The 19,010-nt window shown below is 45.0% G+C and overlaps 1 protein-coding gene across 1 annotated transcript in view; it reads right to left on the bottom strand.

Annotated features, from left to right (window-relative positions):
• Positions 1-9,486: 9,486 nt before the first annotated feature.
• LOC146801701 (T-lymphocyte activation antigen CD86-like) overlaps positions 9,487-19,010 on the bottom strand; it is a 274,430-nt gene continuing 264,906 nt past the window's right edge. The window contains exon 8 of the mRNA XM_085621164.1: positions 9,487-13,245. Coding sequence (XP_085477290.1) covers positions 13,197-13,245 — 49 coding nt within the window. The 3' untranslated portion in view covers positions 9,487-13,196. The remainder of the gene's footprint in view (positions 13,246-19,010) is intronic.

Genomic DNA, 19,010 nt, shown 5'->3' with positions numbered 1-19,010 from the left:
ATTTCCCCCAGCAGGGGGAGCAGTACCGGAGAAAGCAGAGAGCAGTGTCTTGTCACGGAGCGGCCTCCAAGGCGTTCAGTCAGAAGAGGGGCGGAAACGCTAGCAATGGGAGTGTTTCATGAGAGGAAACGAAGACGACGTCTCCTCCAGGCTGACAAGATAGGAACCCAGAAGGCGGAGACACCACCACTGACGAAAAGCAGCCCACACGTACCAGGCACGCAGATTCTTTCACGACGCAGCGCTGATCCCAGGAGAACAACAACGTACGCTCCGGCCCCTGTGTCATAACCGGGAGCAACCTCAATTGTCTCCGAGCTCCGCATCCATAGAACCGCCACGGGGGCACAGCCCATCAGAAGGGGCACTGGGCGAGCGCCACAGCAGTCAGCGACGGCGGGCAGCGAACTCCGGAGCGCCGATCACCTCAGCTGCCAAGGATCCACCAGCAAGTAGTCGTCAAGGAAAGAGTCCCCAGCAATGTCTCAACCCTCTTAACAACCACCCACTATGGATTGCTAATCCATTGTGCTAGGCACACGTGGGTTCGGATCCCATCCTCGTCGCCAAATAATGTTGTAAATATATTCAAGAACACAGAAATAGTGAAGAAGTTCTAGTTTATTCGTGTGGATCCTACGGCCTCTCACTGTGAGATGCCAACATTCTAAGAGGAGCTTCAGCTCCAACATTCTAAGGCTGGGCAAGCCCATAAGGCGAGGGAGAGGAGGGGGGAAAGGGGAAGAGGGAGACAGGACCAAATTACAACACTGTGTTTGCAAATGCTACTTTTAGAAAGTTAGCATTTGCTTGCTTAACCATTTCAGTCCGCCTCTGGAGGGGAGGGCTATCTTCTTTGTGTGTAGCTTGAGTGACAGGGCTGGGAAGTTCCAGGAGACAGGCTGGGGCTGCCAGGTGGTGAATAGAAAGATTACACCAGGATGGGTGGGAGGAGTGCACCTTGACTCTGAATAGGACAGTGCTCTGCCTCCACAATGCTGGCTCCACCCCCTGGGGAGCGTCTGATGTCCCTGCCCTGCCTTCTGAAAGAAGAAGCCAGAGTCCCAACAACAAAGTGCTCCTCACTGAAAAGAACTGGACTGGGATTATGCAAAGGCCCCCCTGGCCTGTAAAGACAAAAGAAACTGAGTATAAATGTAGGAGCCCTGCTCCTAAGAAATCAGATCCTGATTGAACCACGAAGGAACTCTGCCTGACTAGAAGGACCTGGAAGAAGCTGAAGGAGGAGTAACTTTCCCTAACCTGGGGGATTGGCCTGCAGTTGGTGCCTTGCTGAGAAAGGAGAGGAAAAGACTGAAAGAGACTTTGCACTTTGTTTTTCAACTATCTCCCAGGGCTTGGAAGAAGAGCTTGCCCCCTGAACTGAGTCCCAGGACCACTGGACTCATCTGCCTTCAACAGAAACAGAACAGATAGGAACAGATAGCCGAACTGGGGGACCTGCCTGAGCTGACCCATTGGCAGCAAGAAGGAGGCCCCACCAGGGAGGAATTCTGCAGGGAGCAGAAGGAGTGCCCCTCTCTAGTGGGTATGCGGCAGCAGGCTGCAGCCCAGGCCAATGGTGATCAGTCCGGTACTCACTTGATCTACTGGGAGAATGACCTTCTGTACTCAGAGCCTAATGTTGCTGAACCTGGGTCAGCCCGTGCACTGGTGGTACCCCAGAAGTTCAGAGCCTTCCTACTGGGGCTGGCTCACGACGTTCCGTTAGCAGGGCATTTGGGGCAGGACAAGACCTTTGAAAGGCTTGTCACCCACTTTTATTGGCCTCAAATGCGCAGGAGTTCTGACACTCACTGCAGGACATGCCAGACTTGCCAGGCAAGTGGTAAGAGTGGAAGGAAGCTGCGAGCTCCACTCCAACCTTTCCCTGTGGTCAGTACCCCATTCCAGCCAGTGGGGATTGACATTGTGGGGCCACTGGACCCCAAGACAGCCATGGGCAACAGGTTTATCCTGGTCTTGGTGGACCATGCCACCCGGTACCCTGAAGTCATCCCTCTGAGGACAGTGACGGCCCCCGTGGTGGGACGAGCACTGATGGGAATTTTCTCACGAGTAGGATTCCCTCTAGAGGTGGTGTCTGACAGGGGGACCAATTTCATATCGAAATATATGAAATCCCTTTGGCAAGAGTGTGGGGTAACCTACAAGTTCACCACCCCTTACCATCCCCAAGGAAACGGGTTGGTTGAGTGCTTCAACCGAACCCTAAAAGGCATGATTATGGGTCTTGAGGAACCCATGAGGCGTAAGTGGGACGTCCTCTTACCATGCCGTCTCTTTGCGTACCGTGAGGTGCCACAAAAGTCTCTGGGGTTCAGTCCCTTTGAGCTTTTGTATGGCCACCCAGTACGAGGACCTCTTAGTCTGGTCAAGGAAGGCTGGGAGCAATCTCCCAGGAAACCTCCCCAGAATGTATACAGTTACATGCTGGCTTTCCGGAACCAGACTAGGCGTTTCAGGCAACTTGCTGAGGCAAACCTGGAAGCCAGCCAGGAGGAGATGAAGCGGTGGTACGACCAGAATGCCACTCTGGTTGAGCTTCAACCTGGCCAAAAGGTATGGGTCCTGGCCCCTGTGGAGCCTTGTGCACTCCAGGACAAGTGGACAGGACCCTTTGAGATTGTGGAGCGCAAGAGTTCTGTCACCTACTTGGTGGACTTGCAGTCTCCAAGGAACCCCTTGAGGGTCCTCCATGTCAATCGATTGAAGCCCCACTTGGAGAGGTCCGAAGTGGGCATGCTCTTGGCCACAGATGATGGGACGGAGGAGGAGTCTGAGCCTCTTCCTGACCTCCTGGTAGCCTCAGAGCGAGACGGGTCAGTGGATGGAGTTAACCTCTCACCCACCCTGACCCTTGAGCAACAGGATGACTGCTGCCACCTGCTGGGGCAGTTTCCTGGCCTGTTCTCCCTGGTTCCTGGTATCACAGATTGGTGCGTCCATGATGTGGATACAGGAGACAGCTTGCCTGTGAAACACAAGGCTTACAGGGTAACTGACAGGGTCAGAGCTTGCATCAAAGAGGAGGTCTCAAAGATGCTTGCTCTTGGGGTGGTTGAGTAATCCAGCAGTCCTTGGGCCAGCCCAGTGGTCTTGGTCCCAAAGGCTGCCTCGCCGGGTGCCACACCCGAACTCCGGTTCTGTGTGGACTACAGAGGACTCAATTCGGTCACGAAGACTGACGCGCACCCCATCCCCAGAGCTGATGAGCTCATCGATCGGTTAGGGGCTGCCCGGTACCTCAGCACGTTCGATCTAACGTCTGGGTACTGGCAGATCGCCTTGACTGATGGGGCCAAAGAGAGGTCCGCATTCTCCACACCAGATGGGCATTTCCAGTTCCGGGTTATGCCAATTGGGATGAAGAATGCCCCTGCCACCTTCCAGAGGTTGGTCAACCAGGTGTTGGCTGGGCTGTCCGAGTTCAGCACAGCATACCTGGATGACATCGCAGTGTTCAGTGGCACATGGGAAGAACACCTGCGACATCTCTGGGAAGTGTTGATGGCACTGCGCAAGGCAGGCCTCACGATCAAGGCAAGCAAGTGTCAGATCGGGCAGGGTTCCGTGGTGTACTTGGGACACCAAGTAGGGAGCGGCCGGCCAGATGGTGCCCCTACAACCCAAGATAGAAACCATCCTGGCTTGGGAGCCCCCAAGGATCCAGACGGAGGTGAGGGCCTTTTTAGGACTCACCGGGTACTACAGGAGGTTTGTCAAGGGGTATGGTAGCATCGTTGCCCCCTTGACAGAGCTGACTTCGAAAAAGCAGCCCAGAAAAGTGATATGGACTGACACCTGTCAGAAGGCCTTTGACACCCTGAAAACTGCCATGTGCACGGCGCCCGTGCTCTTGGCTCCTGACTTCTTCAAAGAGTTCCTTGTGCAGACAGATGCATCAGAGCATGGTGTAGGGGCTGTTCTCTCACAGATCACTGAGGAGGTCTTTGACCAACCCGTAGCCTTTATTAGTAGAAGGTTACTTCCCCGGGAACAAAAGTGGAGTGCGATTGAGCGAGAAGCATTTGCGGTGGTCTGGGCATTGAAGAAGCTAAGACCCTACTTGTTTGGGTCTCACTTCCGGGTTCAAACAGACCACCGGCCCCTCAGATGGTTGATGCAGATGAGGGGTGAGAATCCTAAGTTGTTGAGGTGGTCCATTTCCCTACAGGGGATGGATTTCACGGTGGAACATCGCCCCGGTACAGACCACGCCAACGCTGATGGTCTTTCCAGATTTTTCCGCCTTAGTGATGAGAACTCCCTGGGGTAGGGTAGTTCTCCCAACATTTCAGCTGGAGGGGACACGTGTTAGACCTGGCACCGTTGGCGTGGGTCACCCTTCCATTTTTGTTTGTGCCTCAATGTATTTTTGTGCTGGTGTTAGCTGCTCAGGGCACTGTGCCACTGCCATCCAGTGCCACAGTGCAAGTGCTCCCTATGGTAAAATGTATTATGTGAATTGACTTCCATGTTTGGCTTATTTGGTTTACTTTCAGTCCCTAGTAGAGTGCACCAGGGGTGCCAAGGGCTTGTATATCCAAAGGCTGCTAGTGGGCTTGCAGCACTGGTTGTGCCACCCACAGAAGCAGTCTGGTAAAATGTGTCTAAGGTCTGCCATTGCAGAACCTGCATGCAGTCTGGTACTGTCATGCTGATTGGGCAAAGTGTCCCCACTTGCCAGTCCCTAAACCTTCCCTTACCTTCATGTTAGTCACCCCTATGGTAGGCCCTAGGGCAGGGTGCATTGTAAGGATAAGGTAGGACATGCCCTGAGGTGTGTGGCATGTCCTAATAGTGAATTACAGCCATTTTAGTTTTTCACTATTGTAAGGCTACCTGCTCTCCATAGGCCAGAATGGGCTGCTAGATTATAACACTCTATAATCCTAGCAGGCTCAGGAAGCATGGTAGAAAGGCGTGTTTAGTATGCCTGAACTCAGAATAATAAAATACAACTTTTAGTAAAGTTTATTTTAATATCCTGTGTTTGCAAATGCTACTTTTAGAAAGTTAGCATTTGCTTGCTTAACCATTTCAGTCCGCCTCTGGAGGGGAGGGCTATCTTCTTTGTGTGTAGCTTGAGTGACAGGGCTGGGAAGTTCCAGGAGACAGGCTGGGGCTGCCAGGTGGTGAATAGAAAGATTACACCAGGATGGGTGGGAGGAGTGCACCTTGACTCTGAATAGGACAGTGCTCTGCCTCCACAATGCTGGCTCCACCCCCTGGGGAGCGTCTGATGTCTCTGTCCTGCCTGCTGAAAGAAGAAGCCAGAGTCCCAACAACAAAGTGCTCCTCACTGAAATGAACTGGACTGGGATTATGCAAAGGCCCCCCTGGCCTGTAAAGACAAAAGAAACTGAGTATAAATGTAGGAGCCCTGCTCCTAAGAAATCAGATCCTGATTGAACCACGAAGGAACTCTGCCTGACTAGAAGGACCTGGAAGAAGCTGAAGAAGGAGTAACTTTCCCTGACCTGGGGGATTGGCCTGCAGTTGGTGCCTTGCTGAGAAAGGAGAGGAAAAGACTGAAAGAGACTTTGCACTGTGTTTTTCAACTATCTCCAAGGGCTTGGAAGAAGAGCTTGCCCCCTGAACTGAGTCCCAGGACCATTGGACTCATCTGCCTTCAACAACTGAGCTGCCTGGACAATTCTTGCTTGTTTCCCGCTGGATTTGCCCCCAGTACGCCTAGTACGACATCCGCCGCGAAGCCGTGTCTTTGCCACCCGGCACCGTGTGTCTACGCTGAACCAAAAAGCGTTAGTACGCACCGTATCCCTCCCGGCTGCATTGCACCTAACCTTCCCCGCCGATTCGAGATGTACATCCCTGGCTGCCGAACCCTGTACGCCGGACTCAAGCTTCGCTGTCCCGCAGGTACGGTCCGTACGCTGCTAACGTACTGCACCGTGCCGTACTCAGAGCCGAGAAGCCGCAGTACGCTGATCATCCCCGTACGCTGTACGGCGCCGAGAAGTGTCGCTGCTGATCCACACCGAAGGTACGGCCCGAACGCCGACGCCACGGACTCTGCAAGCTAATCCGGATCATCCGCCTGTACCCCTGAAGGTCCCGTACCAACGCCGCGTCCCGATGCCGCGACCGGACCAGACCGAGTACGCCACCGAACTACGACCCGGACCCATCAACTTGTCCTGCACTGTCCGTCGCGGACCCCACGAACTAAAGGTACTTTGTCCTGTTCGCACCGCAGTGTGCACGTCCCGGACCCCGGAGTCCGCACCGATTGTTTGACTCGTACTTTCTTTGTTTTTAACGCGGACGAGTCATACACCCAGGTACGAACCGTACAAAGCCTGAAAAGAAGCAGAATTGAGTAAAAGAAGCCTATTTTTGCATTTTAAGCCTTTTTGCAAGAACATTGAACTTTGAAATAATACTGTGGTCATTTTAAACGTTATTCTGGTCTTGTGCTAAGCCTTATATAAAGAAACCTATTTTTGATACAACCTTGACTGGTGTCCATTTGTGGCGTGTCATTGCATTACTGTATGTGTTCACAAATGCTTAACCTATAGCGCCCTGAGAATAGTCTTGACTGCTTGCGCCACACTACCTAAAGGGTGAGCAGGGGTTATTTGAAAGGGTGATCCCCCTATCCTGACTTAGACTTGAGAGTCCCTGCTTGTCACAAGTGTATACCTGTGCCAACTAGGGACGCCCATTTCTAACAACGCTCCTTTTAAATTTTGACAAATCACAGCACACAAGGCAGGGTGCATGGTATTTAAAGGTAGGACGTGTAGAAATGTAATGTTAACATGCCCTTACAGTAATTAGCACAAAAAAGCTATTTGTGGCCGGTCTTGCTGTCCTATGTAGAAAGCCAGAGTATGGATTAAAATACAAATGTGGTATCTTGGTAAAGGGACCAGTTAGATAAATAATTAAACAGCTCTGCTATTAAAAAAATCTAATTCAAGGGTACAATTGAGATTTTAAATAAATATTAGGGAAAAGTAACTTTTTTAAAGTAACTTATTTTCCTGCCTGAAGTTCCTGAAAGATAGTTTGCATTGGCTATCTAGCTTCTCCCACCTAGTAATTAGCCTTGAATAGATGTCAATAACTGTGAAATGCAAACAATAGTCTGAACTGATTAGGTAAATATGACTCCTCTGAATATGCAGGGTGGAGGTTGTTAGCATCCTTTTTAATCCTGCTTGAGTAACAGATTCTGCTTGACAGGTCTGCTAGGTTCACCTATAACACTTGGGGCATGCTTGAAAGATAGTAGGATGCCAAGACAATTCTTGTGGATCCACTGCCTGGTTGATGAAGGACTCTGGTTTTGTCCTACCAGATTCTGTCACTGGGTTTGTTGTGGGTACAGTGGCTGCCCCAATCTGGAGTTTAGTGCTAGATGTGAGAAGACACTAGGATTATCATGGTACACTCACCACACACCCTCCCCAGCCCTCAGAGTCTCATTTTAGTGGCCAAAGACTTTTATCATCTTGAAACTGTCCACAGTAGGTAAGGTTCACCAAGAGCCTTTTTACCTCATTGATTAGGGTGTGCCTAGGAGTCATTATCACCCTATTGTAAACATTTTACTTTACCATTCTAAAATAGCCTTCTGCCACATCAGAATGGTACAAAAAATAAAGCCACCATGCATCCAAGCATGCACACGCACAGGTCATGATGCACATCTGTGCATCAGTGGCCATCTTGAAATACGTTTTCTTAAATAGAAAATCCATTTTAGGATTATTGACCATGTGTGCACATGTGTTTTGATGCATGCATGCCAATGCCATTAGTAAAAAGCAACAACAAAGCTGAGAGTTATTGCTTTTGCCAGTGCTTGTTTGTTAATTACAGAGTATAAAGTTCATGCTATTATCCTAGAGGTTTTCTGAGTTAATGCATAAGCTGCACTCAGTTAAGCTCGGAATCAAAGAGAGGCAACCACTGCTCCTTATTTCTGTGCTTTCTGAGGCCTTATTATCGATGTGCCCCAGGGGCGCAACAGGCATTTGCGTCCGCTTTAAGCACCCTTCAGGCACTTTTGTTTTACAGAAGTGGCTGCAAATGCTTGTGTGGCCCCTTCTGTAATACAGATACTGCTGGCGCACATGTATTGCCAGCACTATCCTTAGAGGGCGTTCCCTCATTTGCATGTGGACATGGCCCCATGCAAATTAGGAAATCTCTTTGCCTCTGCGTCCGCACCGTTTACCAACGTGAGCACAGAGGCAAACATGCCTTTCCGAGGCGCACTGAAAGTGCTCAACAAAAAGATGGTGCATTTTTAGTGCGCCTCCTAAAAGCAGCCCTCTGGATGGATGAAGGGGGTCCCATGGACCCCCTGACATCCCCATGCAGGCGATGCAATCACTCACAGCACCCTGAAGGTAAGGGGATCTCTAATAACTCTTAAAAGTGCAGGCAGGTTGCCCCCTGCATAGAGAAACATAGAGCAGCTTTTAAACAGCTGATCCATGTTTCTCTTGAATGTGCCGCCCTGGGGCACCTCAGGTTCGTGGCTGCCCAGAGTGCAGTGCATTCAACATAATAGGGGGCACTTTCGCTGTTTGCACATGGCGCACCAGATTAAAGGTGTGCTGTGGCCCAAATAGAAAAAGTGTGCCCTGACTGCAATAGGGCCCCTGCCTGCTGTTCATGCACTCGGAGAAATTGCACGTTAAATGAGAAGTCACACAGGGCTGCACCGCTTCTGATGAATGTGGAAAAGATTGGGACACGCCAAACATGTACATTGTCTGACTGGTTCCAGTTTTGCACTCATCGCATTGGATATTTAACAGATGATGTCTTCATGAACCGGTCTTCTTCACTATAACATGTGTGTAGATTAAATGAATCAGGAGATATGCTTTGCCCGGCCACAGCGTGGGTGTTGCATTAGGAGATATTTGTGTAGGTGCCATTTGTAACATTTTCCACTACGCACAAGTATGATTCACAGACCTGTTACAAGTTTCCTAACTTTTTCGGTGTGTAGGGGCAACAAAAGGCAGTTTTCTCGGCACCACCCTCACTCACTCACGCTTCCACCTTACTCACTCATTCCCCCACTCCATTTCTTATTACATGTATCCAATTTGAAATGAAATACAGTTGTATTGTTGGTACTCATGAGCGTGAAAAACTGCTTTTCCAATAAAATCCTTTAAATGGAGGCGTTCTAGCACTTTCAGGATGACCTAAATCAGGAATGTTTCTCGAAGCTAAAGTGCTCTTTGGTTTTAAATAGTTCCCTTTCTCTGAAAATGAATTCAGTCATTTGTTTAGTTCATTGTTTGGGCTAGACAGTGTGCTACAGAGAAACATATAATTTGTAGAAATGCAGCCTTTACAGTTCTCACAAACCAAGATGTACATTTTTCATCAATAACGCTGTTCTGAGAGAAGTGAAAGTATAAAGGATTGTCTTCTAATAATCTCCGACCATGAAATACGCCATTCTTATACAATAACTTTTATTACATTACTTCCAAGACCAAGGTGAAAGCAAAGTCACAGTACAGTTTACAGAACAACAAAATGGCACATGGTACCCTTACTGGAATTCTAGCATAATCGTACACGATTGACTTTTGCAGGACATAGTATGTATTTTGAACAATTGCCTTTATCGACTGCTGAACATACGTGAGCTGTTTGATTTGTTCTTTTCTAGATGCCTTTGTCAACGTTCATCTGCAAATGTTACTGTACAATCTCAGAAATACTTTCAGAAATTTTGAAATGTTTGAATGCCCTGTTGAGGTGTAGATTTTGAAATGTTTGAATGCCCTGTTCAGGTGTAAATTTTGAAATGTTTATACATTTTTATTTATGACCAGGATGCCCTCCAAGGTGACAAGTAGTGCTCCACAAATCTACTGATTGATTGAACTCTAGGGTGTTTGTATTTTTATGCTGTTGGAAGATGTTTTGATGTTGTGAAATGAACAATGACAGTGAGTTAAATTATGAACAGAGCAATCTTCGGTACACCGTAGATCACATGCCCGGTGCTCACATTCGAACCTCGTATTAAGACCTTCCTGTACTCTATGCACACTGCATCTAGGGGCCTGATTGCATTGTCTACACTGGTTTCCTCAGAGATGTTGTGGAATGGTCGCCATCTTAGTTCGTCTCTTGATAGACTTAATGACATTGAGGCATGAATTGTTAGAACAGGGACCAATGTGGGGAGAGGATGTGGTCTGTCGGCAACGCTGCCGACTTTGGTGCAGGAAACCAGTGTTCGAGCCTCGAGGTTGCGTCCACATCCTGTGATTCTGGGCAAATCACTTAGGGGCATATGTATCAACCGGATTTTTAATCACAAACGCTGCAATTTGCAAAAAACAGCGTTTGCGATTAAAAATTCGAGGCAAATTCTCATCGCAAATTTAAGGAATCACTAATTTAGCGATTTCTTAATTTTGCGTTAGCATTTAAGAAATCGCAAATTGCGATTTCTTAAATGATATGTAACACGCACCACAGCATTGCGAATTATCCTTAAGAAATCGCAAATTACCACCAACTTCTAGTTGGTGGTAATTTGCGATTTCTGTTAAAAATGCACTTTTTGGAATTTTACAAAGTGCCACGTGGCGCACATACATGCCCTTAGGGCATGTATGTGCACCATATGCACACACATGCTCATTTCAGGGGTGCATCAGGGTGTCATCATGACACCCTTGCACCTTTGAAATTATTCTCAAATTGCGATTAGCAAATTGCGAATCGCAATTTGAGAATTACTTCCCATTCATTCCTATGGGTCTCCTGGCCCATAGAAATGAATGGGAAGGTATTCCTTAATTGCGATTTCGCAATTTGCTAATCGCAATTAAGGAATTTAAAGAAATCGCAAAAGTTTTGCGAATTTTTAAATACATCCCGTTTTGCAATTCTCAAATAGCGATTCTTTAAAAATCGCTATTTGAGAATCGCAAATGGAGATGTTGATACATATGCCCCTTAATCTCCCTGTGCCTGAATGTGTAATGTAAATTTGGTGCTCATGTAAAGCGCTCCAATACCTTCGGGTCGAGTTTGCGCTATGCAACAAAAAACTGAAATCTGGGGTGACTTCAATCTGAGATCCTTGTGCTGATGTTGTGGTGGTGGGCTGGAGTTTGGGCTGGTGCACCCTAAAAGTCTTTTAGAGCAGTAGTTGATCAGGAGATTCCTCTTGCTTTGGTAGATGCCTTGGGTAGCTCTTGCTCTTTTGACCCGTCCGGCTAATGTTCAGTACTGTTGTCCCACGGACCAGGGAAGGGGCCCACAGAGTTGATGCCTTGAATCTTTCTGAAGAGTCATCTAGACCTAACTTCCTTTCGCCTGCCAGGTCCTTGTGGCTCAGTGGACTACTGTAGGTACTGCTTGAACCTCCTTGTCACAGTTTTGAACACTAGTAGGCCCCCTCAGCCTTTTCATTTTTTTATTTTTAAGCTGTCAGTATCACTACAGGGTGAATGCACACTACACAAATACCCCTATTATGAACTGGTCATTCTCTACTCTTAACTAGTTGGGTTCACAACCACTGGAGTACAGGGATACAACTACCCACACAACCCCCACCTCTACAACGGAACCCATCGTATTCTCAAACATATCCAGCTCTTACCCACGTAAAAGGTGCAAGAAATTAGCTTTAATCTGTGTTCAGCTTATATTCAGTGTACCAAGAGCTGCAGAATTCATGAACAATTCATCAGTACCAAACATATATAAAATTAGAAATACTTGAATGAAATAAGCACTAAAGACTAACAATACCGTCAAAAACCTCTAGACCTGTTAGCTGTATACTGGTCTGTTGCTCACTCTTATAGCAGCATATTGTGAGTTAGTCACAGTGTTTCTGTAGGCTTGTTTTACAGGAGAACTCTGAAATCTGCACCCATGTTTCGTGGCATCCATCGAATATGCAAACTGGGTTAAATATGCACTAGCCCTTGCTTGTGGATGCTACTGAACTGAGGCAAACAAATCTTATTCACAGAAAGCAGCCACAAGATCTACACCTGGCTCCCATGTCATTCATAGATTGGTGCACAACAGTCCTGTTTTAGAAAATGGCTGCATTAGGGAATGTGCAATGGTGATGGGGAACAGATATATCCCCTACCAGCAATTCAGTGCCCTGCAATAGACTTAGTCATGAGCAGTCGAGTATATCACTCTACTTCCAAAACTAAAACAGGGTTGGAATGTACTGGTATATTGCTGTGATATATAACATACCTTTAATGCATGTACATGTCAATGCCGGTATCATGGATGGCATGGTTCTGCTGAAACCTGCCCTTAAAGAGGCCGTTCCTGGAAGACAATGGCTATAAATAAAGTGGGCTTCTAGGAGAATGCACCCTCTGCTCATCAACAGGACCAGAGCGTGAATCAGGACTCATATGGCCAGAAAATATGGACACCCATTTTGAAGAGAACTTTGCTCTTCTGCATTTGTCCTGCCTTACTTTGTGAACTCAGCCCACTGTCCAGAGCACATTCATGATTGATGAAGGTAGATCAGAAGCGATGAATGTCGCCTCTATTCTGAAGTTCCAAGAGCTGTTGAATTAATCTTCCAATACTACATAAGTTGTTATTTGAAAGAGATGAAAATTCAATATCAATAGAGGTCCCTTATTTCTATGTCGTTCCCTCAAATGCACGTTGTAATACATAAAACACATCTTCACTGCTGTTCTCTTATCTCCTGTTATGTTATAAACCAAAGAGGTTTCTCCCTAGTGTATCCTCTATGTGTCAATTAGCTTGTTTGAATCCACACTTGCTGTGGAGATGTCATTGCTTGTATTTGGTTTGGAAGCATTTGAGTAGCTGCTGCTGACAATTCCAAATGGTCCTTGCTTGGCAATGCTTGGCACAGAAGGAATCTGCTTTTGCAGAAAATTCCCTTTCAGCATTCCCACTTAATTCCAAAACATCCACTAAAACACTTTCCACCAGATGATGATGGTGTTATCTTGGCTTCTTTTACAGACGAATATTTGATTCCAAGGATGGGACAAAACTTGTGAAAGCTGTGCTATTCCTTCATTTCAACCCAGAATCTGCGAAAAGGTTCATTTTCCCTCCTTGCATTTTTTGTTTCTTCAGGGGTGAAACCTCAGCTCCAACACCCCCTTTGGAAGCTGGGCTCACAGGGCTATATCCGCATCTTTATCCATAAGCCGTCCGACTTCATCCCTATGGAAAGACAGCGCACAAGTATTAGAAATATGCATAGAATATCCTACTTGTATTACTGTTGAAGTGAGAGCCAAGGAGGTAGGTTAACCATGCATTATACTGATTTATATTATTGATTATCTTAATGCAGAAAATAAGAACCTGCTGAATATCCACCCTTAGAATATTGTGATAGAATAATATGGAGAACAAGGGGCAAATATAGAAAGTTAAGTGCATATCGGGAAGTATAGATTTACTATTTCTAACACCACAACTGCATACCTTGAAAATATATGTACAGCACAGGTCCATATATGTGGAGTTAGATGTAGCAAATCTAGACTTATTTACCTATCAATTTATTTCCCGATCTTTTGTTCTCAATATTGTGGCTCATCAACATTCTGAGATTGAAATTCAGGGTGCACAGCAACATTTATTGGAGGTTTGGAAATCAAAGAGGATTGGGATAATTTCCTCTGTGGATTATTCTTGACTGTCATCTTTCTTTGGCAGAGTGGACAATAAAATGGTTGTCCGAAAGCAAGACAAACCATGTACAAAGGAGGACATTCAAGGTGTGTTTCGACATAAAGCAGGGTACTGCTGTATCTTTAACATTAGTATTGAAGGTGCAAGAGTGTTGACACAATCATTTATTGAAAATCTCAACTCTACTCTTCCTCGTCACAGTTTGTTACTAGTGAAGGGATCCCTGAGCTTGGAGACATGCATTGACCTGTTCTACCCAGAAGACTCGAAGAAAAAGCAAAGCAAATGTGTAATGTCTGAAGGAACGCATAAGTATCAACCTGTCTCTCAAATTTAGCATGTAATCCAACAGCAATGTCAGTTCCACAGGCAGAAGATTACAACCAATTGAGAAATCTGGTGGAGGCAAGAATTGTGTCAGGGAATTATACTCAACCCAATAAAGAACATCAATGAGTAATTAAGACACTACCTCCACATCTCTCACCATCATCAGGACTTGAGTCTTTAAGCATTTAGCAATAGAAGAAGCACTAGCAAAAAGTACATCACACATACATTCATATGAGAAAACAACAAGCATTATTTGAATCAGAAATTGATAAAATCAAATATCCAAGAGAACTTTTAGAGGGAACTCTCAATCGCCACTGGCATTGATTTAAGATGTCAAGAGGGAATCCCATGTAGCTATTTGGTGAATATCTTTTAAGTGACCCCCCTACATTTCGGCACATGATGTTGACAAATCAGAGCATACCTGAGCTAGTTTGTAAACAGAATCAATTACAAATTTCAGCCTTTTGCTTAAAGTGGTGGAAGTAAGTTTAAGATTATTGCCACCTAACTCAAAGATAAATAATAGGATTCCTGATAAGAAGATGCTCTCTGTAAGTAAATAAATAGTGCTTGTTTTACTCCCAGGGAAGGAAGCTTTTCCTAGCAAAGATCAAGGTAAAAGAACAGAAACATACCTCTGAGGTCTCATTATAATTTGTGGTATCTGACACGGAATGGTAACTCTGGGAGGATACCACCTCGGGCCATTATGAGTAGACCAGTGTCTCCAGGCTCAGTAATGCTGGATCCAGAGACACAGGCATGGCTTCACGGAATGTGGATGTGAATGTGGATCAGCGCACAATGAAACACCCGCAGTAACAAGATAGGAGCATAGCCACTGAAACAATAGGGTGCAGGGGAGAGCCGATAACATGCAAAGGTGACACCGTACCAGGAGTTTATCATAGGCAGGTTTAAATCCTGACATCTCGTCCACAGTCGCCTCCAACCGACTGATACTCTCGGAACATTCAGTAAGTTGAAGCTGAAGCTAACAACACTATGGAATCCAGTGGTCCGAGGACCCCAGTGGCTTACTCAGAGGGTCCACGACTGACTTACCAAATTAAATATTAAAATTAATAAATATATGAGAATAAAGAAGCCAATTGAATATCTGAAAACATTTGTCAATATTTGATTGTCAATTAAACGAAAAATTTCCATATTTGGGCATTTATTTAGGGTGTACTTGTTTTTGTATTTTTGTTTAAAAATATTGAAGTTCAAATCATAGAAATTGCTTAGGTTCCCAGCTTCCAATAATGACTTAGTGGTGGGGGTCCCCAGATTCCAGTAATGATTCAGTGGTGTTCCACAGAATTCATAACCCATGCTCTAGAACATAGCTACATCCTCACAGACCAATGCAAGACATTGAAGGGGGGCGGGGGTTACTACCCACAAAGGAAAATAATATAAAGGAAGATACCACACTACACTCCATCCAGACTTGCTCTACTTTGCCTGGACCCCCACCTATCCCTGACCCCTACAGGCACACTTGCTGAGATTAGGAGGAAAATGTTAATATTTTTTCCCCCCAACACTTGAGAAAATCACATGAAAAATGACTCAGGTCTAAATTGTTATTTTCCTTTGTGGTGAAATAAAATTGTCATCACCTGATTTTGGTGGCGGGGCCCCTTCAGTATCTCTGCACCAAAACTGTTAATCTATTAATGAGGGCCAAAATGACGATTTTGAGGAGTGAATGCTCTAGGCAAATGGAACTGGTGACATCTGAATGCGTCCTTCAAAGCAGGAGACGAAAGGAGCATAAAAATGAAGAGACCAAGCTCCCCAAACCCAAACATATTTGCTGATGTGATTGCCAATAAGGTGAGAGAAATCCAAGACCAAATTAAGCAAAGGAGTCAAAGGGGCATCCTGCTACCCACTGGTGACTACTGGAAGGTCCCATGGAGGAAGGATTGATCTGTGCGTAGGCTGAGACAGGTAAAAAGCATGATGAAACTCTCCCGCATGGTGATTGATGTGGGAACCTCTAACCCAAACCCCCTGACCGCTCATTAAACCCATCATCTGAATGCAGCTAGAGTCAATTGAAATTCATTTCTTAAAAAATGTAGGATCTGTATTGATTCCTGAAATCTGACCTCACTTAAGGCACCAAAGCCCTCATTCTTTTTGCTTGGGGGACAGCAAATGTCCCCTGGGATGGATTATAAGAATAGTCAGTACTCTTCCTCCTTGAGTGGTAAAATGGGACACTGGGCAGAAAGGTTGCTGCTTTCTGAAGGGAAGTGGGTAGTGCATCATTAGAGGCTCAGAACATGCAGCCCTCTTCTTCTGGGTGGGGGTTCACTTTGGATCCCCTCAATTCTTATGATGAGAGAAAGCCATTGATGCTCTTTCCTGTCTGCAGATGCTGCACAGTATTGGATTTCGCCTTTCATTTTTACAGCCGATTGTCAAAGGTGCCATGACACATTTGAAACGGATAGCCCCCTGGGGCAATAAAGTGGTGTGACACAAGGCCAAGGGTGACACTACTCAAATCAGTCAAACTGATTACTACCACACATACCACCTTGCTGTTGATGCTCCCCATTTCTTTATAAATCGAGGATGTCCTAATCTTGTTGTAAGAGATGAAAGTGCACGTTTTGGGTGAACACTTACTAGGCATTGCCAGATCCGAAGACAACTACTGTCTAAGCTGACTTAATCTCTCATGATCCCTTCCAAGGATCAGACTGCGAAAAGGAATGTTATTGTAGCGTCTACAAGGAGATGGAAGATGTGTGGAAACCGCTGTTAACAGTGCCATAAAGGAACTACTTCTCATGTCTAACTTTGGACTAAATGGTAGGGATCACAGACAAAGAAGTGCAGGTTTAAAACAATTTTGTGGCCACGAAAGGGACAGCACATCCATCCCCTTACTTTGTTGTCTGGTTCTTTGACTAGAGAGACTTTTCATTGGAATCAAATATATTCAGCCACTGAAAATCTACCCTAATAGAGGAAGCCTACGGAAGATAAGAAGTATATCTTTCACAGTTTCTGGGGAACCGTGTTTGCCAACTATCTAGGTAAGACCTTAACTGAAGCCTAACATAAAACCAATTACACGTAATAAGTACTGCACTATATGACCTCCGATAAATACATCATTAATATGGTTGTTTTCAGATGGAACCAAGATAGCCCCTTAGAAGTCGTGGTCTTTACCTGCAGCATTGCATATAAGAAAAATAACAATATAAGGAGATCGATACATCTAACAGATTGAAAAGCATTAACTCTTGTGCAAACTAACCTATGATAGGGTAAGATGTTATTTGTCGCTCTTCTTTGATATCAACTCTAAAATCAATAGGATCGCAGACAGAATATTAAATCTCTTTTTTATCCCTAGCAACAGAGCCTAACCCAAAGAGCCCTTTTTCCTCCATGCTGCAAGTTGACAAACGGATCAGTCTTTTTTGAACCAGAGAGCTTGCTCCGCTGCACTATATATGTATGCAGTTTTACTTCGAATATCCTTCCTCCCTCTCTGACTCCACATAACCTAAATTTTTGGGAGTTATGGGTGTTTTCTTTACTGAGCACTAAATCTAAAGTCTGACTTTTCACGTGGTAAATCTTTCTGTGAGAGCACATTCGGACTATCTAAAATCTTGGGCACTATCCCTTTTTCTTGAGTTTTTGAAATATTCTTACGGAAATAATTAAATGATGCAATTTATCTTAGCCTTTTTTTGGGCTGCAGGAGCTCTAATTCAGTAAGAGCACCAATAAAAAGTAAAACATTATAAAAAAATGTTCTTCCCCAGAACTGCACTGATATATACAATGTTGATTAATTTTTCTAAAGAGAACCCCTCCTTACCGCCGAACAGACTATAAAGAACACCTCTTTTAAAAAATATATTGGTCCTGAAGAAGGAGACAGGAAACTCGTATATAGTCTCCGAAACGTGCGTAGACCGACCAGCGACCACATATCTGGGAGACCTATAGTAGAAACTTCATGTTAATGCTTTAACCAAAATCTTTTGTGTTTTTCTCGAATCTTATCAATTCCTGGAGTATAACTCAAACAGGATCTCACACCAGATGTGGTTTTTTAGTTTTATAATTAAAAAAAAAGGAAACCTTTTTGTGGTATGATTGATAGTATGCAAGGGTGGAGTGACAGGTGAGAATGATAGTGTGATGGTATTTTTTTGTGGGGTTTCTCTCTTAATGTTCTTTCATTTGTCTCTCTAAATTCAATTATTTGAATCAAAAAAGATTTTTGTCTCTATGTGCCTCTTCTTTTTTTATAAATTATTGTCATCCAATTCAATGGAAAAATACGTGTATGGAAATGTTTATTTTGTACATAAACTATGTGTCAAATGAAATTTTATAAATGATGTGTATTAAAAATAAAAACCAATAAATAAGATTCAAGAGTAAGTTATCTTTGAAATATCTTGTGGCTCTGGGGATTATCAAAGGCATGAATAACTATCTTTAACAATTAAAATAGGTCAGACAAGAGGTTGTTTTCTTTACATGTGCCCTTTCCCCTCCTCTTGAACCTAAAAGAAACTAGGGGAACCCTTTTTCCCACATACAACCGCTGTTAACAGTGCCATAAAGGAACTACTTCTCATGTCTAACTTTGGACTAAATGGTAGGGATCACAGACAAAGAAGTGCAGGTTTAAAACAATTTTGTGGCCACAAAAGGGACAGCACATCCATCCCCTTACTTTGTTGTCTGGTTCTTTGACTAGAGAGACTTTTCATTGGAAGCAAATATATTCAGCCACTGAAAATCTTGGTTTGAGTAAATCTACTGAATTATTTCTGGGTGGACAGCAACATCCTGTAAAGAAGTGAACATGCGGATGAGGCGGATTGCCAGGGCAGTGTGCATCCATGGGGGATGACCTGCTAAAATGGAGGGCAGATTGTTTTCTGCTAAGA

This window comes from Triturus cristatus, chromosome 8 (assembly GCF_964204655.1).
Source record: "Triturus cristatus chromosome 8, aTriCri1.1, whole genome shotgun sequence".
Lineage (NCBI taxonomy): Eukaryota > Metazoa > Chordata > Amphibia > Caudata > Salamandridae > Triturus > Triturus cristatus.
The sequence above is the reverse complement of the archived record's forward strand: the minus strand, read 5'-3'. Positions and strand labels throughout refer to the sequence as shown.